This window comes from Oncorhynchus nerka, linkage group LG27 (genome assembly GCF_034236695.1).
Source record: "Oncorhynchus nerka isolate Pitt River linkage group LG27, Oner_Uvic_2.0, whole genome shotgun sequence".
NCBI lineage: Eukaryota > Metazoa > Chordata > Actinopteri > Salmoniformes > Salmonidae > Oncorhynchus > Oncorhynchus nerka.
This window is the reverse complement of record NC_088422.1, coordinates 49,220,626-49,244,749: the sequence shown is the minus strand read 5'-3', so window position 1 is coordinate 49,244,749 and position 24,124 is coordinate 49,220,626. Positions and strand designations below refer to the sequence as shown.

At 45.3% G+C, this 24,124-nt stretch overlaps 1 protein-coding gene across 2 annotated transcripts in view; it reads left to right on the top strand.

Annotated features, from left to right (window-relative positions):
• LOC115111925 (E3 ubiquitin-protein ligase znrf3-like) overlaps positions 1-24,124 on the top strand; it is a 121,785-nt gene that overhangs the window by 66,668 nt on the left and 30,993 nt on the right. For both annotated transcript variants that reach the window (XM_029638471.2, XM_029638470.2), the window contains exon 2: positions 8,690-8,812. In XM_029638471.2, coding sequence (XP_029494331.1) covers positions 8,690-8,812 — 123 coding nt within the window. The remainder of the gene's footprint in view (positions 1-8,689; positions 8,813-24,124) is intronic.

Below are 24,124 nucleotides of genomic sequence, written 5' to 3'. Positions count from 1 at the left end.
ATGGGGGAGGGGGGTGGTGCTGCAAATAGGGGTGCAAAGCGATGGTGGAAAGTGAGGGATGGAGGAGGAGGGGGGGGGTCTGAATTAGTTGTTGTTGAATGATCAAAGGAAGAGTGAATCGTGTCACTAACAGAGGAGAATGGTGTGACTTGCATTTAGATGTCCTCTGAGAGGGGAGGACTAGAAATAGGGCTTGTTTTGATCCCTACAAACCCCAAATCGGCTCAGTCCACTCCTATAGGGGATAACGAGCTGGGGGTGGGATTTCGGGAATGGTGGGGGCCCACCTTTCATTTGACTGCATTTCACGTCTTCACATAGTATATCATCCCCCATAATGCTATGATGATGTTTTTTTTAAAGCACCTAAGACAAATCCACAAGCAACAGCCATAACCCATATTTTTTTTAACTCTGTATTGTATTTATTGATTGAGATGATTTATACGTACAGTATTAGTTGGCAAAGCCGCAACCCACTCCTGTTCCAAACCAAACTTCAGGGTTGTATTCATTAGTGCATGCCGCAGCCAAATGATTAACGACAAAATACGAAAACAAGCCTTTCTCATTGGAGAAGTTCAGGTAGTCGCTCCCTGTTTCAGTCCGTTTTCTTCCGTTTCGTGCCTAGCCCTAGTGCATACAACCCAAGTCTTTACACTGTTTTCTGTAGATGGAGCATGGGGGGAGGGACCAGTTGAGTGACAAGCTGGGTTCAGATCACTGCCATGATTTCATTGAGAGTGTTGGCTGTGTGTAAGGGGATACCCATGTGAAAGACTGCCTCCCCTCGGGGCGAGCAGGGCAGAACTGGAGACACCATCTAGGAGAGGGGGAAAGGGAGAATAGAGGAGAGGGGATAGGGGATGAGTGGGGGGAGAAGAGAGAAGAAGAAGGAAGGAAGGAAGGAAGGAGGAAGGAAGGAAGAAGGCGAGGCGCAAAGCAAAGTGAAGTGTCATGGTAGGCAGTGCTCTTGTCCAGCTGTGGGGCCAAGAGGTAGAGCCCTGCACGGGCATACATTTTAAGCCTGAGCCCTACCCATGCCCACAACGTTCAGGCCCTACCGTACCCACGCCCGATTGCTTCTGCCAAATGTAAGGCCCTGCCCGAAACCTGAAATCACAATTAACTTCCTCCGTTAAGTAAATCCATTAGCTGCTTCTCGGTCTGTCACTCAGTCCCATCCGCAGCTCGCTCTCCATGCGCTCTGTTCATGGCGGCTCCGAGTCTGAGTATCCATAGGAACGGCTCCGCTTGGGTTGCCCTGCTCAATGAAGACACATGAAAGCAGTTAGCGCTTAGCTACTTTTCGTCACTCTAAACTCCGACAGCACAAGGAATATTATTATTTTCTCTGAAATAATCTCTCCTGTCTTATACTTGACGAGGTTGAAGCACTTCTGACACCATGTTATGATCTTCGTTAGATGAACTGCGCAGCAGAGCACGAGCAAATGGCTCCACTTCAAAATGTTAGTTAACAATTTGGTGCTACCCGAGCTATGCCCGTACCGTAGTTATTCCTGAAAAAAAACGGGCACTACCCTGCCCTAACCTGATGTATAATGTCAGGGGCCGTCGGGCTCAGGTCGGGTAGCAGGCCTCTACCTCGAGAGGATAGCTTCTGGAGCAGTGAGCACATGACAAGCTCTGCTGTTTCTGCACTGTGTGTGTGCCAAAGACACCAAAACATTTGCCCCTTCATTCGATCCCAACTCCGTAATTAACAACCTTCCCTCAATCAAGGCATGTTTTTACATCCCCCGATGACCAACCAGCCTCTCTCTAGCTGTGTACCAGCAGTACAGATGGAGATAATAGTGGCCAGCCTCTAAAATAACAGCGCTGGCCATAACAACAACAGAAGGCCCTTTGGAGGTGCAGGGAAAGGACCAACACAATAGAACAGTGTTCTAGACTCAGAGACAGGCAGCCAGGGAGACAGGGAGACAAACAGGCAGGGAGACAGACAGGCAGGGAGACAGACAGGCAGAGTAGAGCAGGGCAGGCGGGGCTCATTCTCTCCCTTCTCCCACCATTTCTCCTTCCCTCCCTCTGTTCATTTTAAATACATTTCCCAATATGTCAGCCACAGCAACACCGGGGCAGGTAATGAATCCTTATTCCGTTGATTTCAATTTGTGAAGTGGAATAGTTCAGCATGATGATTAATGTATGCACTATGTAGGCATAGGGTAAAGAGCTGCTTATATCTCCTGATTCCCCCCCCAGCTTTCAAAGATGGAATTATCATACCAAATGTGTAGCATAGACCGCTGTTCTCCCTTCTCCTACCAACAGTAATATCGATCTACCTACCTAAATCCTGCCTATCTACAGTCATCTGTGCCAGGCAGCCTGAGCCTTCTATACTGCTCTGCCCCTTCTCTAAGTTTACAGGAGAGACCGTGTAGAGAATGCTTAGCGAATAGTGAAGATCTCTCTCTCTATTCAATTCCATTCAAAAGGGCTTCATTGGCATGTTTACATTGCGAAAGCCAGTGAAATAAATAATAAACAAAAGCAAAATGAACAGTAAACATTACACTCACAAAAGTTCCAAATGAATAGAGACATGTTAAATGTCATTATGGCTATATACTGTACAGTATTGTAACGATGTGCAAATAGTTAAAGTACAAAAGGGAAAATAAATAAGCCTAAATATGGGTTGTATTTAAAATGGTGTTTGTTCTTCACTGATTGCCCTCTTTCTCTCTCTGAATATGAAGGTCTGCTGCTTTCACTGCTTCCTTCTTGGTGCTGTGTTGATTAAAATATCGCTCTTTTTCGCCCACAGTTTCCAAGTAATTCAATGTTTTTGTTGACAATGTTGCTAGGTATTGTTGTTGCGTCAGGAGTTTGGCTTCTCAGAAGACACAGCCTGAAGGACATGCTTCCTTTGCCTCGAATTTTACGTTACCTGAAATGCAACACTGAAATAAATAAGAACAAGAATGTGTGTGCGCGTACCCAGCTACAAGAGTATGTGTCTTTGTCAGGGTTTCAGTTGTGGCGAAAACGTGGCGCCGGACATTTTACCACCAGCATTTTTAATTTACCGGACATTTGAGAAATGTACAGGACCCATATGCATTGGGTGCGTGCCCTAATTAGGGCGTCCACCCACGGTGCTCCGAATGACAGAAATCACATTTTGATTATGGTTATTCATATTAACAGAATATGCGAGGATGCACCGATGTGCCGTTCTTCTTACCGAATTCTGATGCGCACTTTGAAGATGTTAGAATAACTGTCCACATTTACTTTTCCTCAGCCAAAGAACAGCAAAATCACTAGCCTTTGTCAATTTACTGTCCGCCATTGTAGAAAAGTGGACCTATTGGTCAGCTTGTTGAGAAAGAAATGGACTATTCCAAACAGATTCTGGGACTGTTGTGGGATGATAGAGCCCAAATTCGTACAACCGTACAACAATTCGTACAACCAATAAAATGGTAACAGATCAGAAGGTTTAAAATAAACATATTTCGTCACGTAAGCGCAGCAATGCGTACAAGGCAGTAGGTTGTTCCTTCCACAATGCAATTAGCGGGCAAACACCTTTGTCAAAAGGGCACTGTACATGCGAGCGGTTTCATGTGACAGAGATGACAAAATCCGTTAGACATTTAGAAAGAGGGGTGATCTAATATACAACAACTAGCATGGGTTGTTAATATGACTAGGATTGTTCCTTTGGCTACTGGACAATGAAAGAAAGTTGATATAAAATAATTGCCTCCATGGATATGGTCTGATTTTGGCTTGGCTACTTTGATGCAAGGTAAGACATACCTCATGTATTAAAACGTTGAGGTTTCAAACAATTTAAATGTGTTTTCAAAATGCAAAGTTGTGTGTCATGTGCTGATGAAGCCTGCCTTCCGTTCGTTGCCTATGCATTTCCGGTTTGAGATGCTATAGCAGCAGCTCTCGCTCGGTCAGAGATTTTCCACTCAAAAGATCTGTATGCTGTACGCGTGTGATAAATAAAATGCATAACGAATATGCTGTACAGATGCGGCAATTTTAATTCCACTAAATTATGCAAATGTGCCCTTTAGACCGATAAGCTTGACCAGTCAAATGTTTTTATTTTTTATTTTTTACATTGCCTGGTATTTCCATCAATGAATAGGCTAAAAAGTATATTTCGGGATTTATTCTTCTTCTCCCGAACAATTGGCCCTGTGCCAAATGTATTTATTTGATTTAAATATATATATATACAGTGTGCGCAAAACTCAGCTCCCAGTATTTTTCCATTCGAATCTCAGAACAAACCAGGCTACAAGGACGGTGCTTTCAATGGAGAGATATATGACAAACCACCTTCAGGATTGATTCAAACAACGTTTTCCATGTTTCAGTCGATATTATGGAGTTAATTCGGAAAAAAGTTCGACATGTAGGTGACTGAATTTTCGGTTAGTTTCGGTAGCCAAATGCATAGTAACAAAAGGGAACGATGTGTCCTACACAAGAATCTTTCAGGAAAAACTGGACATCTGCTATGTAACTGAGAGTCTCCTCATTGAAACATCTGAAGTTCTTCAAAGGTAAATTATTTTATTTGATTCCTTGGCTGGTTTTTGTGAATATGTTGCGTGCTAAATGCTAACGCTAAATGCTAAGCTAGCTATCACCACTCTTACACAAATTATTGATTTTCTCTGGTTCTAAAGCATATTTTGAAAATCTGAGACGACAGGATTGTTAAGAAAAGGATAAGCTTGAGAGCAGGCATATTTATTTCATTTCATTTGCGATTTTTAGAAATCGCTAACGTTGCGTTATGGTAATGAGCTTGAGGCTGTAGTTACGCTACCGCATACGGGTTTGGGCGGACTATGAGGTTAATGCATTTGAGCCAAATCAGTTGTGTTGTGACACGGTAGGGGTAGTATACAGAAGATAGCCCTATTTGGTAAAAGACCAAGTCCATATTATGGCAAGAACAGCTCAAATAAGCAAAAAGAAACGACATTCCATCATTACTTTAAGACATGAAGGTCAGTCAATCCGGAAAATGTCTAGAACTTTGAAAGTTTCTTCAAGTGCAGTCGCAAAAACCATCAAGCGCTATGACGAAACTGAATCTCGTGAGGACCGCCACAGGAAAGGAAGACCCAGAGTTACCTCTGCTGCAGGGGATAAGTTCATTAGAGTTAACTGTACCTCAGAATAGAGCCCAAATAAATGCTTCACGGAGTTCAAGTAACAGACACATCTCAACGTCAACTGTTCAGAGGAGACTGCGTTATGGCCAAATTGCTGCAAGGAAACCACTACCAAAGGACGGCAATAAGAAGAAGAGTCTTGCTTGGGCCAAGAAACACGAGCAATGGACATTAGACCCGTATAAATCATTTTTTTGGTTCCAACCGCTGTGTCTTTGTGAGACGCAGAGTAGGTGAATGGATGATCTCCGCATGTGTGGTTTCCACCATGTAGCATGTAGGAGGAAGTGTGATGGTGTGGGAGTGCTTTGCTGGTGACACTGTCTGTGGTTTTCTTTCAAATTCAAGGCACACCACAGCATTCTGGTTTGGGCTTAGTGGGACTATCACTTGTTATTCAACAGGACAATGACCCAAAACACACCTCCAGGCTGTGTAAGGGCCATTTGACCAAGAAGCAGAGTGATGGAGTTCTACATCAGATGACCTGGCCTCCACAATCACCCGACCGCAGAGTGAAGATAAAGCAGCCAACAAGTGCTCAGCATATGTGGGACTCCTTCAAGACTGTCAGAAAATTATTCCTCATGATACTGGTTGAGAGAATGCCAAGAGTGTGCAAAGCTGTCAAGGCAACGGGTGGCTACTTTGAAGAATCTAAAATATGTTTTGATTTGTTTAACCCTTTTTTGGTTACTACATGATTCCATATGTGTTATTTCATAGTTTTTATGTCTTCACTATTATTCTACAATGTAGAAAATAGTAAAAATAAAGAAAAACCCTTGAATGAGTAGATGTGTCCAAAATTCTGACTGGTACTGGCTATCACCGGCTAACAGAAACCCTTGTCTGTGTACACTTAAGTGTGTGTGTGTGTGTGTGTGTGTGTGTGTGTGTGTGCTTTACGTGTTTGTGTGTGTGTGCTTTACGTGTTTGTGTGTGTGTCTTTAATATTCCTTCCCCATGGCTGTCCCGAGGCTCTTGATTTCTCAAATTTAGCATCTGTGGTTCCAGTATGCCTCTAAACTAGTAATGATAGAGAGGTGTTCGTGTGGAGAATCCAATGTCTCTATCACATTACATCCTTCAGTGGGGGAAATGGGGAACTTCATAGAGAAGAGAGAACTCTCAAACGACATTACACACTTTGTCAGCATTCCTTTCCTATGACACACAATGACCATCTTGGGCTATTTGCATTTAAGCCCTGAACTCTAACCCCCACCCAACACACGCACACACACACTCCTCCAAAACCCTCAGGTCAGTGGGCCGCCCCCCCTTTGCCATATGGCGATGGAGTGACAAACCTCCCCTCTAAATACACTACATGGCCAAATGTATATGGACACCCCTTCAAATTAGTGGATTTGACTATTTCACCCACACCCGTTGCTGACAGGTGTATAAAATCGAGCACACAGCCATTACATCTCCATAGACAAACATTGGTAGTAGAATGGCCCGTACTGGAGAGCTCAGTGACGTTCAACGTGGCACTGTCATAGGATGTCACCTTTCCAACTAGTCTGTTGACATCCTGTGGAGGCTGTTATAGCAGCAAAAGGGGGGACCAACTCCATATTAATGCCCATTATTTTGGAATGTGATGTTTGACTAGCAGGTGTCCACATACTTTTAGTCTACCTTTTCAATGGTCCTGCTGCATGCCTCGCCCGAACTCCAACCAGCAGAGCAGCTCTCTCCCAAAGTGATGAAGTAGAGTTCAGAGGGCAGGGAGAGAGAGGGTATCTGGGGTCATCCTCAGACCCAGAGGGTCCACTAAGCTGCTGCTACTGGTCAGGGTGGGGAGGGGAGGGGATGGGTCTTTGTGACCTAAGGACACCAGCTCCCAACTTAATTTTATTTTTATTTTTTTAAGACGTTTAATCTAATTTTGGGTATCGGAGAAGGAGTGAAATTACCCTCTTTGTTTTTATGCTCGAACAGATATGTGCAGTTTACACTGTAGGTTTCTCTCTTGCTGTAGTTGTCTTGTTTTTATATTTCAATGTAACTTTTGTCTTGATTTGGTTCAGTTGGATGGCCGACCATGTTGAGTGTTAAAGGCTCTACACAGAACTCAACAGCGCCGGCGGAGGTTTGTTTGCGTAGTTCTCCACCTCGTTCCATTTCCTTTTGTGCAGCTGAATTGCGTAGACGGTGAAATCACTGTGGAGAGCCTTTTTACAGTAAAGTCAGACAATCCCTGACTGGCTTAGGCCTGAATACGATGAATTCTTCAAGTCTTTACCTGTTGAGTTTACAAGGCCAGGCTGAGGCCCCACAGAGCAGGAAGGAAGAAAGGCTGCTTTTAGATATAGAGAATAACAGTCCACAGCAGTCCGTGTCATCACCTCAGGAAATATTGGTGCAATACTTAAAGCATTTTGGGGAATGGCAAGTAGGCTCCTTGAAGTTAGAAGCCTAGACGTCAAGTGTTCCATTTTATGCTGTTTAAAATTATTTTTTTTAAAGTGTATTTATTTTTGCGTGGTTTCTGTGTTTTTGTTCCCATTGGGGGATATGTATGATGACGACATACTGTAGGTCCCCAAACCAGACGATCAACACTAGTGTACTATGGAAGGGAACATGGTGCCATTTGGGATGCAGACATATAGGTCTATTTCTAAATCCCCCTACGTAATCAAAGAAGAGAAAGTCTGAAGTAAAGTAGCTAAAGAGCTTTCTGAGATGAATCATGATGCATTAGTCTGTAATTACAGGGGGCTGCCTCGTGCCCCACACACACACACACACACACACACAGAGAGTGAGTCAGCCAGCCTCTGTCATGTCTGCCCTCCTATCCTCAGTCCTCAGGTCTAATCTACTCTGCAGACATCCTCCCTCTGCGTCAGGACATAAGAATACAATGACATAGAATAGACTGGGCATTTCAATTACAGACATTCTACATTGTAGTCATTTAGCGGACACTTATCCAGCGCAACTTAGGCCTATAATCAGTGCGTTCGACCTGAAGTATTGCTGTGGTCTGAAGGGGGATTCTTTTCCATTCTAGTCATTCTCTTTCTGTGCTCTGAGGAATGGCACTGCAAACCCCAAGATCATTTAGTAGCCTTAGGGATAATAGGGGGACCACTTAAGATACTCTAGACACTGGGTAATGTGCAGTGGTGTGGAACTTAGCTACTTTACCATTGGCTTTTTTCTCTCTCTTCATTTAAAGCCTTACATCCTTTTATAGTAATATGAATGTGCCTGGCTGGCTGTTAAACCGTAGCGCTGCTGCTTAGCTCATAGGTACAGTGTATAAAGCGCACTTCAACGGCAATCTCTTTGAGCCCGACCGCAAACACAGACACACACCTGCACCAGCTTGTATGTAATATAATAAGGGACATTTAGGCTCTTGCAGGAGCATGTTTTCCCAGGATCCCTAGAATGATTTTAACCCTATGCTGTGCCGTGAAGGACGTTAATCCTGTGTTATATGTTGTGATATTGACCCAAGCTTTTCCTCGTGTCTCCAGATGCATCCGCTGGGGCTGTGTAACAACAATGATGAGGAGGACCTATACGAGTATGGCTGGGTGGGAGTGGTGAAGCTGGAGCAGCCTGAGCTGGACCCCAGCTGTCTCACTGTCCTGGGAAAGGTGAGCAACACAGCTAGGTTATACATGCACACAGACGAACATGATGCAATGTCTTTGGGTAGGTGCTGGATGTTAAACAAGACCTTGGCCCGTATGTATCAAGTGTCTCAGGGTAGGAGTGCTGATCTGGGATCAGCTCCTGTACATGCCAGACAACATCACTCCTTCATCCTATCAGCATGGGCAGATTCGGCCTGGCTCTGAAGTGAAGACAACTTGTGTTCAGCAACTTAATTAAAACGTTGTCAGTATTATTTATCTCTGATCCCTGGTTGTCAAGGGAACCGTTCGTTTACAGGTTTTGTTTTTGTTTTTCACCTCTCCTCTTTTCGCTTCAATAATCAGAAGAGAGGAACTGAAGCCTTCACTTGCCTCTCCCCTCCACCCCTCCACCAGTCCCCCCCTCTGGTGTCCAGAGTGGTATTTTATCATGGCTTTAATTAAGTGTCCTTCCTAATGGAACATACCACTTGTCCCTGAGGAAGGGGGGGGGGGGTTATCGTCTCGTTTATCCTGTACACGCCTGGCCTCGCCTTCCCAGTGACAGAAAGAGGGCAGCCATTCATAATTGAAGGAGCGCTCCTTGTAGCTGTATAGACATGCTAATGGATGAGGCACTTTCTCTGGAGGCGACGGTTAGCGGTCGGTTGGCGTTCAATGCTAGCTACCGAGTAGGACAGAGGAGAACAGAACACGCAACACGCCAGGATCTGAAAGCTGAGCTAATGGTAATGCTAGAACGAAGGCACTCAAACACTTGAAGAATCTTGTACTATACCTGGGAATAGGAACAAGTGTGGCCGATAGGTTCCTCTCTTGAAAGTACCGACTGTATCATTTGTTGTAGTCGACGGGTCAGTCAAGTGTTTTTGGCGTACAGTAGTGTTCTGACTGGACTGCAGTGAGGCCTTGACTCAACGTCTGCTGAGCTGATATTTGGGGCCACCATAGGGATGATCTCTTGTTTTTGTAGGCAGGCGGCCATGTTGGAATTGGGGAGGGGTGGTTTGGTGCAGGAGCAGAGCCCATCCAGCAGACCTGTGGCCCTCTTTCAGGGGGAGGTGTTGTGAAAGTGATCTAGATGACAGTATCCATCCCCTCATTAGAGTGGAGATGAAAAGGAGGAGGGAGAAGAGGAGGCGCCTTGTTCTTCCATTCTCTTTCCTGGTTTGTTTTGAGGGGACAGTGGGACATTGCTGGTCTATAATTAGTGTGTAAAGTGAGAGAGAGAAAGGAGAGGGGAAAGGCCTCTTCATTGTTGTTTGGCCCATCTTGACAGACCAGACCCTGCCTGCCTGGGCCCGAGCACAGCTGGGGGCCTGTAGTGTTCCCAGAGCCAGACACGGCCACTACTCTACTGTAATGCCAGACAGACACACAGCCCGAAGTGCCCCTGCCAGCCCCCATGCCCCTACTCCCATAGTGCCCGCAGACAGTAGTCCCAAACAGGCTCAGATATCCCCCCTCACCCCACCCTGCCGTGCCCGGTCTAGCCTTACCCCCTGTATAACCCCATACTCAACCCTCCTCTCTGTTTACTACACACTTTGCCGCCCAGTTTCGGATCTAAATTCCAATTCTAGAATATGCTACATGCCCCGAATATGCTATTTGCATCACGATGTTCACCCTGAAGAAGGCACATTGATGCCCGAAACGTTGGTGATTTGCCCAATAAATTACCGGGAGTTTATATATATAAAGTGTGCGACTCTTTATTTTTATTTTTGCATCTTATAGTTTATTCGCCGTTAGTCAGCACCTCTACACGAAATCAATTTCCTCTGGGTGTGCGCCAGCTCACGTTTTTTTTAATGTATCGTGATGTTTTTAAACTCTAATTCTGGCTTCATAGATTCTCTACTGAAATGGAAAACAAAGCAGCCAGGACTACTAACTACTTCTATTGTAGCTGACCCACCATTAGAGGCAGGTTTGATGAACAGAAGGCAGGACTTACGGGAAAGGGTGGAAGGCAGGACTTACGGGAAAGGGTGAAAGGCAGGACTTACGGGAAAGGGTGAAAGGCAGGACTTACGGGAAAGCGTGAAAGGCAGGACTTACGGGAAAGCGTGAAAGGCAGGACTTACGGGAAAGGGTGAAAGGCAGAACTTACGGGAAAGGGTGAAAGGCAGGACTTACGGGAAAGGGTGAAAGGCAGGACTTACGGGAAAGGGTGGAAGGCAGGACTTACGGGAAAGGGTGAAAGGCAGGACTTACGGGAAAGGGTGAAAGGCAGGACTTACGGGAAAGGGTGAAAGGCAGGACTTAGGGGAAAGGGTGAAAGGCAGGACTTACGGGAAAGGGTGAAAGAAAATGGAGGTGAGGGGTGGGGTATGCTAGCCTATGAAGTCCTAGTGCAGTAGAGAGAGCAGGCTTCCACACCAAAACCAGTATTGTGTCACATACAGTCAGGTCCATAATTATTGACACCCCTGATAAAGAGATAAAGCGCAAAAAAGACTGTTAAAAAAATAAAATTATATTATTTTATACTAATACAATTGTTCAGGGAAAGAGATTTTGTTTAACCTCTTAAGTCGACCCTCTACTTTTTTGAACATTCTGTTAAAAATCGCGCAACATTTCAGCGCCCTGCTACTCATGCCAGGAATATAGTATATGCATTTGCTTAGTCTGTGTGGATAGAAAACACTCAGACGTTTATAAAACTGGTTAAATCACTGCTGTGGCTTTACCAGAACGGCATTTACATCGAAAAGCACAGGAAAAACTGATCACTGAAAATGGGAAAATATATCCATGCGCTACTTGAACCCATTGATAAAGGTGAACCACAATTAATTGACTGAGGTTGCAGTACCTACAGCTTCCACACGGTGTCTAGAGTCTTGTCATTTCCCTTCAAGTTTTTTCTTGGTCAAACACATGCAGGACACCGTATCTCCTCCGGTCTAGGACCGGATATTTTCGTTGAGTTTCTAGCCGGACATTTTTCCAGACGGACAGCTAATGATCTTTACATCGCCTCCTGATGAATTTTATCGCTTATTAACGTTTACTAATACCTAAAGTTGCATTACAAACGTATTTGAAGTGTTTTGTGAAAGTTTATCGTCGACTTTTTGAATTTTAAAAAATGACGTTACGTTTTGAAACAATGTTTTTTCGTTTATCACACAGTCTACATATAACGATATCTAGGCTTTATATGGACCGATTTAATCGAAATAAAGACCCAAATAGTGTTTATGGGACATCTAGGAGTGCCAACAAAGAAGATGGTGAAAGGTAATGAATGTTTTCTATTTTATTGTGCGGTTTGTGTAACGCCGAAATGCTAATTATTTTGTTTACGTCCCCTGTGGGTCTTTTGGGGTGTTACATGCTATCAGATAATAGCTTCTCATGCTTTCGCCGAAAAGCATTTTAAAAATCTGACTTGTTGCCTGGATTCACAACGAGTGTAGCTTTAATTCGATACCCTGCATGTGTATTTTAATGAACGTTTGAGTTTTAACTAATACTATTAGCATTTAGCGTAGCGCATTTGCATTTCCAGAGCTCTAGTTGGGACGCAAGCGTCCCGAGTAGAGGGAAGAGGTTAACAAGTAATACAACAACAAAAAATTTCAAAAAGATACAGGTCAACATTATTGGCTGTTTTCAATGCTCTAGCACCCTCCCCTTGCGAGGATAACGACACTGAACCATTTTATGAGAATGGAGAACACATTGGGAGGGATCTTAGACCGGTCTTCCTTACTGAATCTTTCCAGATCCTTGATATCCTTCGTCTGCCCTATTCAAAATAAACCAATGGGGTTCAAGTCCGGAGACGGACATTTATTTAGATTTTGTGGTTGATTAACCATTTTCTTCTGGAATTTGATTAGTGCTTGGGGTTGTTGTCTTGCTGGAAGATCAACTCGCGGCCAAGAGGCAACCAGGTTTTTTGCTAAAATGTCCTGATACTTGGTTCATGTTCATGTTGCCGTTGACCATAAAAGGTCCCATAATAGCCCCACCACCATATTTTACTGTAGGTATGAGGTACTTTTCTGCATATGCTTTTGTTTTTCGATGCCAAACCCACCACTTCATTTGGTGGTGTATATATGTACACCGTTTTTTTCCCAGCTCTTCCTGTCTGGTTCTTATGAGAGGCGCTGGGCTGTTGACCTGTGACCCCCACCGCTGCCTCCCTCCCTGCGTGCTGCACACACAGCGGCTCCCTCTACAGCAGGGAAGCACTGGAAGATTGGGTCCTAGCTTGTGTTTCCTTTGCCTGTGTTTGTGGAAGAGTTGTTTTTGTAGCGTTGTAGATAGCCACTGAGCTGTTCATCTAACATCTACACATTGTATTTCCCTGCAGGGTTTAGCTTTGTTCAGAGAGCTGTAGCTATGCCTATACATTTTACTTGTGCAGACTAAAGAGTTATAGCGCAGTAAGTTGACTTGTGGTGTTTTGTGTGAAGTGTTGAATAGATCCTTGCATGATGGTTTCTTTTAAGTGTAGTGTTGAACAGTATTGCTGCGTCTACACGGGCAGCCCAATTCAAATCTTTTTTTCTCCCTAATTGGTCTTTTGATCAATCACATCAAATCTTTTCACATCAGATCTTTGTCAGAGGTGATCTGATTGGGCAAATTACCAATTTAGTGAAAAAACTAACTTTGTGCTCATAATTGTGCTGCCTGTCTTTTTAAGTGGTGTATTTCTGTCCTAACTAGCCTGGCTGGGGTGACATGTTCCTAGCTTCCTGGTAATCCGGTCCACTACCCTCTCCCTCTTGCCCTCTACTCTATCCCTCTTTCTCTCTCTTTCCTTCTCTCTAGTCTCTCTCACACTCTCTATCGCTCTTTCCTTCTCTCTCGCTTTCCTTCTCTCTAGTCTCTCTCTCTCTCTTTCCTTCTTTCTAGTCTCTCTCTTTCCTTCTCTCTAGTCTCTCTCTTTCCTTCTCTTTAGTCTCTCTCCCTCTCTCTGTGTGATATTGGCGTCTCTTGTGGAACATGTAATCATGCCATGGCTTTGGTGGCTCTGCTCTCTTTTGTCGCCATGCCAGCGTGATATTTCCACTTTTCATGTTGCCGCGCCAACGGCCGCATGGGCCCTGACCGGCATGAGGGTTTTCCCTCTCTTCCTTTCATCCCCGTCCTCATCCCTCCATCCTGTGGCATGACATCACCCCCTACACAGGGAGGGGTGTGAGGGTTGCTGTTTCAGGGTTGAGGGTGTGATGGAGGGGGTGAGAGGGGAAGGGGGGGGGGGTTGTTGTGTCAGGATATGAGGCTGTCTAATTATTATTGTTTTTTTTTCTCCCTCACAGCCTTTTCATGTTCTCCGACCCCACCACCACACACACACACACACACACACACACACGGGCCATGTACTCTACTCTGCCCTTACAAAAACACTAGGGCCGGGACGATACCCGTATTGTGATACTCGTTAGTATTGTGGCAAGGAAACAAAACACAAAGCGGAATTCACATATTTACGAAATCAGCCCTAATGTTGGAAACAAACACCATTATGTTGTCACCCAGAGTCACATTTGATCTATTTTCCAAGATATAGCACAACCTATTTTACACACAGCAAGTTTTTGAAGGACCAAAGAGTTCAGTCTGCTATGTGTTTTCATGTTTCCCATGGAAAGAATTCTATATTACGAATCTGGTATCATTGCAGCCCTAAAAACACAACCCTAAGCTCGACTGGTTCTGGACCTGTTGCTGGCTGTAAAGGGCATACCGCAAATACACAAGGCTGTAGAGTAGAGTTCCCCAAGTGGCCCGCGGGTTGTTTTTTTGGGGGGCCCCTCAAGTTTTCAGCAGAAAAAAATATATATAAAGGGGGAAAAAATATGTATATAAACTCAGCAAAAAAAGAAACCTGTCTTTTTCAAAGATAATTCGTAAAAATCCAAATAACTTCACAGATCTTCATTGTAAAGGGTTTATCACTGTTTCCCATGCTTGTTCAATGAACCAAAAACAATTAATGAACATGCACCTGCGGAACGGTCGTTAAGACACTAACAGCTTTCAAGCGGTAGGCAATTAAGGTCACAGTTATGAAAACTTAGGACACTAAAGAGGCCTTTTTACTGACTCTGAAAAACACCAAAAGAAATATTCCCAGGTTCCCTGCTCATCTGCTTGAACGTGCCTTAGGCATGCTGCAAGGAGGCATGAGGACAGCAGATCAGGCCAGGGCAATAAATTGCAACGTCCATACTGTGAGACGCTTAAGACAGCGCTACAGGGAGACAGGACGGACATGCCTTTCTGACTCCGTACAAAATTGCACACAAATAAATACATACAGGCTCTAGTAGTAAATACACTCTAGTCTACACAATTCTCTCTGAACCAGCCTCAGATACGCTTTAAAAAGGTGCACCTAGTAGCTGAAGTGGAGGCCATTTTTTCCACACCATGCCTGCACAGGATCGGTACATCCGAACATCACACCTGCGGGACAGGTACAGGATGACAACAACAACTGTCCGAGTTACACCAGGAACACACAATTCCTCCATCAGTGCTCAGACTGTCCGCAATAGGCTGAGAGAGGCTGGACTCAGGGCTTGTAGGCCTGTTGTAAAGGCAGGTCCTCACCAGACATCACCGGCAACAACATTGCCTATGGGCACAAACCCACCATCGCTGGTCCAGACAGGACTTCACTGACGAGTCACGGTTTTATTTCACCAGGGGTAATTAGCGTTTATTGTCAAAGGAATGAGCGTTACACCGAGGCCTGTACTCTGGAGCGGGATCGATCTGGAGGTGGAGGGTCCGTCATGGTCTGGGGCGGTGTGTCACAGCATCATCGGACTGAGCTTGTTGTCATTGCATGCAATCTCAACGCTGTGTGTTACAGGGAAGACATCCTCCTCCCTCATGTGGTACCCTTCCTGCAGGCTCATCCTGACATGACTCTCCAGCATGACAATGCCACCAGCCATACTGCTTGTTCTGTGCGTGATTTCCTGCAAGATAGGAATGTCAGTGTTCTGCCATGGCCAGCGAAGAGCCCGGATCTCAATCCCAATGTGCACTTCTGGGACCTGTTGGATCGGATGGTGAGGGCTAGGGCCATTCCCCCTAGAAATGTCCAGGAAGAGTGGGGTAATATCTCACAGCAATAATTGGCAAATCTGGTGCAGTCCATGAGGAGGAGATGCACTGCAGTACTTAATGCAGCTGGTGGCCACACCAGATACTGACTGTTACTTTTGATTTTGACCATTATTCCATATTTGTTAGTCACATGTCTGTGGAACTTGTTCAGTTTATGTCTCAGTTGTTGAATCTTGTTGTGTTCTTACAAATATTTACACATGTTAAGTTTGCTGAAAATAAATGCAGTTGACAGTGAGGGGACGTTTCTTTTTTTGCTGAGATATATATATATACACTCCTGTTCAAAAGTTTGGGGTCACTTAGAAATGTCTTTGTTTTTGAAAGAAAAGCTATTTTTTTGGTCCATTAAAATAACATCAAATTGATCAGAAATACAGTGTAGACATTGTTAATGTTGTAAATGACTATTGTAGCTGGAAATGGCAGATATTTAATGGAATATCTACATAGGCGTACAGAGGACCATTATCAGCAACCGTCACTCCTGTGTTCCAATAGCACGTTGTGTTAGCTAATACAAGTTTATCATTTTAAAAGTCTAATTGATCATTAGAAAACCCTTTTGCAATTATGTTAGCAGAGCTGAAAACTGTTGTATTGATTAAAGAAGCAATACAACTGACCTTCTTTAGACTGAGTATCTGGAGCATCAGCATTTGTGGGTTCAATTGCAGGCTCAAAATGGCCAGAAACAAGGAACTTTCTTCTGAAACTCGTCAGTCTACTCTTGTTCTGGGAAATGAAGGCTATTCCATGTGAGAAATTGCCAAGAAACTGAAAATTTCATACAACGCTGTGTACTACTCCCTTCACAGAACAGTCTCTAACCAGAATAAAAAGAGGAGTGGGAGGCCCCGGTGCACACAACTGAGCGATAGGACAAGTACATTAGTGTGTCTAGTTTGAGAAACAGACGCCTCACTAGTCCTAAACTGTTAGCTTCATTAAATAGTACCCGCAAAACACCAGTCTCAACGGCAACAGTGAAGAGGTGACTCCGGGATGCTGGCCTTCTAGGCAGAGTTGCAAAGAAAAAGCCATATCTCAGACTGGATAATAAAAATAAAAGATTAAGATGGGAAAAAGAACACAGACACTGGACAGAGGAACTCTGCCTAGAAGGCCAGCATTAAATGGTTATTATGGTGACGCTGTCATTTGACTGACCAGTAACCATCATCTAAAAACCATTACTGTCACAACCCTACCTTTTAATACAATAATACCATAAGAGCCGAAGTCTCTAGACTGTTTACCCTGTGCTAGAGCCCCTCTCCACACACTCCGACATGGTGTAGATCGAGATCAGCCTATAATTTACATAACTTATGGTATTCTAAAATGGATTAAACACATTTTTTCCCTCATCAACCTACACACAATACCCATAATGACAAAGCAAAAACATTTTTTGTTGTTGCTAATTTATATATATATATATATTCAGTTGAAGTCGGAAGTTTACATACACTTAGGTTGGAGTCATTAAAACCATTCCACAAATGTTTTGTTCACGAACTATAGTTTTGTCAAGTCAGCATGACAAGTAATTTTTCCCACAATTGTTTACAGACAGATTATTTCACTTGTAATTTACTGTATCACAATTACAGTGGGTCAGAAGTTTACATACACCAAGTTGACTGTGCCTTTAAACAGCTTTGAAAATTCCAGAAAATTATGTCATGGCTTTAGAAGCTTCTGATAGGCTAATTGACACCATTTGAGTCAATTAGAGGTGCACCTGTGGATGTATTTCAAGGTCTACATTCAAACTCAGTGCCTCTTTGCTTGACATCATGGGAAAATCAAAAGAAATCAGCCAAGACCTCTGAAAAAAAATAGTAGTCCTCCACAAGTCTGGTTCATCCTTGGGAGCAATTTCCAAACGCCTGATGGTACCACGTTCATCTGTACAAACAATACTATGCAAGTATAAACACCATGGGACCATGCAGCTGTCATACAGCTCAGGAAGGAGACACGGTCTGTCCTAGAGATTAATGTACTTTGGTGCGAAAAGTGCAAATCAATCCCAGAACAACAGCAAAGGACCTTGTGAAGATGCTGAAGGAAACCGGTACTAAAGTATCTATATCCACAGTAAAACGAGTCCTACATCAACATAACCTGAAAGGCCGCTCAGCAAGGAAGAAGCCACTGCTCCAAAACCGCCATTAAAAAAACCAGACTACGGTTTGCAACTGCACATGGGGACAAAGATCGTAGATTTTGGAGAAATGTTCTCTGGTCTGATGAAACAAAAATAGAACTGTTTGGCCATAATGACCATTGTTATGTTTGGAGGGAAAAGGGGGAGGCTTGCAAGCCAAAGAACATCATCCCAACCGTGAACCATGGGGGTGGCAGCAACATGTTGTGGGGTGGCAGCAACATGTTGTGGGGGTGCTTTGCTGCAGGAGGGACTGGTGCACTTCACAAAATAGATGGCATCATGAGAAGCAAAAATATGTTGATATATTGAAGCAACATCTGAAGACATCAGTCAGGAAGTTAAAGCTTGGTCGCAAATGGGTCTTCCAAATGGACAATGACCCCAAGCATACTTCCAAAGTTGTGGCAAAATGGCTTAAGGACAACGAAGTCAAGGTATTGGAGTGGCCATCATAAAGCCTGACCTCAATCCTATAGAACATTTGTGGCCAGAACTGAAAAAGTGTGTGTGAGCAAGGAGGCCTCCAAACCTGACTCAGTTCTACCAGCTCGTGTCAGGAGGAATGGGCCAAAATTCACCCAACTTATTATGGGAAGCTTGTGGAAAGCTACCCAAAACGTTTGACCCAAGTTATACAATTTAAAGGCAATGCTACCAAATACTAATTGAGTGTATGTAAACTTCTGACCCCTGGGAATGTGATAAAATAAATAAAAGCTGAAATAAGTCTTTCTCTCAACTATTATTCTGACATTTGACATTCTTAAAATAATGTGGTGATCCTAACTGACCTAAAACTGGGCATTTTTACAAGGATTAAATGTCGGGAATTGTGAAAAACTGAGTTTAAATGTACTTAGCTAAGGTGTATGTAATCTTCTGACTTCAACTGAATATTTCATATTGACATAAGTATTCAGATCTTTTACTTAGGAATTTGTGGAAGCACCTTAGGCAGTAATTATAGCCTTGGGTCTTCTTGGGTATTTACATTTACATTTAAGTCATTTAGCAGACGCTCTTATCCAGAGCGACTTACAAATTGGTGCATTCACCTTATGACATCCAGTGGAACAGTAGTGCATCTAAATCTTTTAAGGGGGGTGAGAGGGATTACTTTATCCTATCCTAGGTATTCCTTAAAGAGGTGGGGTTTCAGGTGTCTCCGGAAGGTGGTGATTGACTCCGCTGTCCTGGCGTCGTGAGGGAGTTTGTTCCACCATTGGGGGGCCAGAGCAGCGAACAGTTTTGACTGGGCTGAGCGGGAACTGTACTTCCTCAGTGGTAGGGAGGCGAGCAGGCCAGAGGTGGATAAACGCAGTGCCCTTGTTTGGGTGTAGGGCCTGATCAGAGCCTGGAGGTACTGAGGTGCCGTTCCCCTCACAGCTCCGTAGGCAAGCACCATGGTCTTGTAGCGGATGCGAGCTTCAACTGGAAGCCAGTGGAGAGAGCGGAGGAGCGGGGTGACGTGAGAGAACTTGGGAAGGTTGAACACCAGACGGGCTGCGGCATTCTGGATGAGTTGTAGGGGTTTAATGGCACAGGCAGGGAGCCCAGCCAACAGCGAGTTGCAGTAATCCAGACGGGAGATGACAAGTGCCTGGATTAGGACCTGCGCCGCTTCCTGTGTGAGGCAGGGTCGTACTCTGCGGATGTTGTAGAGCATGAACCTACAGGAACGGGCCACCGCCTTGATGTTAGTTGAGAACGACAGGGTGTTGTCCAGGATCACGCCAAGGTTCTTAGCGCTCTGGGAGGAGGACACAATGGAGTTGTCAACCGTGATGGCGAGATCATGGAACGGGCAGTCCTTCCCCGGGAGGAAGAGCAGCTCCGTCTTGCCGAGGTTCAGCTTGAGGTGGTGATCCGTCATCCACACTGATATGTCTGCCAGACATGCAGAGATGCGATTCGCCACCTGGTCATCAGAAGGGGGAAAGGAGAAGATTAATTGTGTGTCGTCTGCATAGCAATGATAGGAGAGACCATGTGAGGTTATGACAGAGCCAAGTGACTTGGTGTATAGCGAGAATAGGAGAGGGCCTAGAACAGAGCCCTGGGGACACCAGTGGTGAGAGCACGTGGTGTGGAGACGGATTCTCGCCACGCCACCTGGTAGGAGCGACCTGTCAGGTAGGACGCAATCCAAGCGTGGGCCGCGCCGGAGATGCCCAACTCGGAGAGGGTGGAGAGGAGGATCTGATGGTTCACAGTATCGAAGGTAGCCGATAGGTCTAGAAGGATGAGAGCAGAGGGAGAGAGTTAGCTTTAGCAGTGCGGAGCGCCTCCGTGATACAGAGAAGAGCAATCTCAGTTGAATGACTAGTCTTGAAACCTGACTGATATGGATCAAGAAGGTCATTCTGAGAGAGAGATAGCGGGAGAGCTGGCCAAGGACGGCACGTTCAAGAGTTTTGGAGAGAAAAGAAAGAAGGGATACTGGTCTGTAGTTGTTGACATCGGAGGGATCGAGTGTAGGTTTTTTCAGAAGGGGTGCAACTCTCGCTCTCTTGAAGACAGAAGGGACGTAGCCAGCGGTCAGGGATGAGTTGATGAGCGAGGTGAGGTAAGGGAGAAGGTCTCCGGAAATGGTCTGGAGAAGAGAGGAGGGGATAGGGTCAAGCGGGCAGGTTGTTGGGCGGCCGGCCGTCACAAGACGCGAGATTTCATCTGGAGAGAGAGGGGAGAAAGAGGTCAGAGCACAGGGTAGGGCAGTGTGAGCAGAACCAGCGGTGTCGTTTGACTTAGCAAACGAGGATCGGATGTCGTCGACCTTCTTTTCAAAATGGTTGACGAAGTCATCTGAGGAGGAGGGGGGGGAGGAGGATTCAGGAGGGAGGAGAAGGTGGCTAAGAGCTTCCTAGGGTTAGAGGCAGATGCTTGGAATTTAGAGTGGTAGAAAGTGGCTTTAGCAGCAGAGACAGAAGAGGAAAATGTAGAGAGGTGGGAGTGAAAGGATGCCAGGTCCGCAGGGAGGCGAGTTTTCCTTCATTTCCGCTCGGCTGCCCGGAGCCCTGTTCTGTGAGCTCGCAATGAGTCGTCGAGCCACGGAGCGGGAGGGGAGGACCGAGCCGGCCTGGAGGATAGGGGACATAGAGAGTCAAAGGATGCAGAAAGGGAGGAGAGGAGGGTTGAGGAGGCAGAATCAGGAGATAGGTTGGAGAAGGTTTGAGCAGAGGAAGAGATGATAGGATGGAAGAGGAGAGAGTAGCGGGGGAGAGAGAGCGAAGGTTGGGACGGCGCGATACCATCCGAGTAGGGGCAGTGTGGGAAGTGTTGGATGAGAGCGAGAGGGAAAAGGATACAAGGTAGTGGTCGGAGACTTGGAGGGGAGTTGCAATGAGGTTAGTGGAAGAACAGCATCTAGTAAAGATGAGGTCGAGCGTATTTCCTGCCTTGTGAGTAGGGGGAAGGTGAGAGGGTGAGGTCAAAAGAGGAGAGGAGTGGAAAGAAGGAGGCAGAGAGGAATGAGTCAAAGGTAGACGTGGGGAGGTTAAAGTCGCCCAGAACTGTGAGAGGTGAGCCGTCCTCAGGAAAGGAGCTTATCAAGGCATCAAGCTCATTGATGAACTCTCCGAGGGAACCTGGAGGGCGATAAATGATAAGGATGTTAAGCTTGAAAGGGCTGGTAACTGTGACAGCATGGAATTCAAAGGAGGCGATAGACAGATGGGTAAGGGGAGAAAGAGAGAATGACCACTTGGGAGAGATGAGGATCCCGGTGCCACCACCCCGCTGACCAGAAGCTCTCGGGGTGTGCGAGAACACGTGGGCAGACGAAGAGAGAGCAGTAGGAGTAGCAGTGTTGTCTGTGGTGATCCATGTTTCCGTCAGTGCCAAGAAGTTGAGGGACTGGAGGAGGCATAGGCTGAGATGAACTCTGCCTTGTTGGCCGCAGATCGGCAGTTCCAGAGGCTACCGGAGACCTGGAACTCCACGTGGGTCGTGCGCGCTGGGACCACCAGATTAGGGTGGCCGCGGCCACGCGGTGTGGAGCGTTTGTATGGTCTGTGCAGAGAGGAGAGAACAGGGATAGACAGACACATAGTTGACAGGCTACAGAAGAGGCTACGCTAATGCAAAGGAGATTGGAATGACAAGTGGACTACACGTCTCGAGTGTTCAGAAAGTTAAGCTTACGTAGCAAGAATCTTATTGACTAAAATGATTAAAATGATACAGTACTGCTGAAGTAGGCTAGCTGGCAGAGGCTGCGTTGTTGACACTACACTAATCAAGTCGTTCCGTTGAGTGTAATAGTTTCTACTGTGCTGCTATTCGGGGCTAGCTGGCTAGCTAGCAGTGTTGATTACGTTACGTTGCGTTAAAAGAACGACAATAGCTGGCTAGCTAACCTAGGAAATCGCTCTAGACTACACAATTATCTTTGATACAAAGACGGCTATGTAGCTAGCTATGTAGCTAGCTACGATCAAACAAATCAAGCAGTTGTACTGTAATGAAATGAAATGAAAAATGTGATACTACCTGTGGAGCGAAGCGAAATGCGACCGGGTTGTTGAGTGCGGATGTTCTGTTCGGTAGACGTTGGCTAGCTGTTGGCTAGCTAGCAGTGTCTCCTACGTTAAGGACGACAAGTAGCTGGCTAGCTAACCTCGGTAAATTAAGATAATCACTCTAAAACTACACACTCTAAACTACACAATTATCTTGGATACGAAGACAGCAAAGACAGCTATGTAGCTAGCTAACACTACACTAATCAAGTCGTTCAGTTGAGTGTAATAGTTGTGCTGCTAATCGGTAGACGGTGGACGTTAGCTAGCTGGCTAGCTGCAGGGCAGATAGCAGTGTAGACTGCGTTAGGACGACGAAATACGATAATTACGCAATTATCTATGATACAAAGACGACTATGTAGCTAGCTAAGAAGAAATTGCTAAGATTAGACAAATCAAACCGTTGTACTATAATGAAATGTAATGAAATGTAATACTACCTGCGGACCGAGTGCGGATGCGACCGCTCGCTCCAACCCGGGTATGACACTACAAGCTTGGCACACCTGTATTTGGGGACTTTCTCCCATTCTTCTCTGCAGATCCTCTCAAGCTCTGTCAGGTAGGATTGGGCGTGTCGCTGCACAGCTATTTTCAGTTCTCTCCAGAGATGTTTGATCGGGTTCAAGTCCGGGCTCTGGCTAGGCCACTCAAGGACATTCAGAGACGCCACTTCTGCATTGTGTTGGCTGTGTGCTTTGGGTCCTTGTCCTGTTGGAAGGTGAACCTTAACCCCTGTCTGAGGTCCTGAGCATTCTGGAGCAGGTTTTCATCAAGGTTGTCTCTGTACTTTGCTCCGTTCGTCTTTCCCTTGATCCTGACTAGTCTCGCAGTCCCTCCCGCTGAGAAACATCCCCACAGCATGATGGTGCCAGGTTTCCTCCAATTGTGACGATTGGCATTCAGGCCAAAGAGTTCAATCTTGGATTCATCTGACCAGAGAATCTTGTTTTTCATGGTCTGAGACTCCTTCTGGTCCCTTACGCAAAACTCCAAGTGGGCTGTCATGTGCCTTTTACTGAGGAGTGGCTTCCTTCTTGAAGGTCCTCCCATCTCCACAGAGGAACTCTGGAGCTCTGTTAGTGTCCATCAGGTTCTTGGTCACCTCTGACCATGGCCCTTCTTCCCTGATTGCTCAGTTTGGCTGGGTGGCCAGCTCTAGGAAGAGTCTTTGTGGTTCCAAACTTCTTCCGTTTAAGAATGCTGGAGGCCACTGTGTTCTTGGAGACCTTCAATGCTGCAGAAATGTTTTGGTACCCTTCCCCAGATGTGTGCCCCGACACAATCCTGTCTCCGAGGTCTATGGACAATTCCATCAACCTCATGGCTTGGTTTTTGCATAGCAATGTAAATAACGTATTTGTTTTTTATTTGTAATACATTTGCAAACATTTCTGACTACCTGTTTTTGCTTTGTCGTTATGGGGTATTGTGTGTAGATTGCTGAGGAACATTTTTTATTTAATCCATTTTAGAATAAGGCTGTAACTTTTTAAA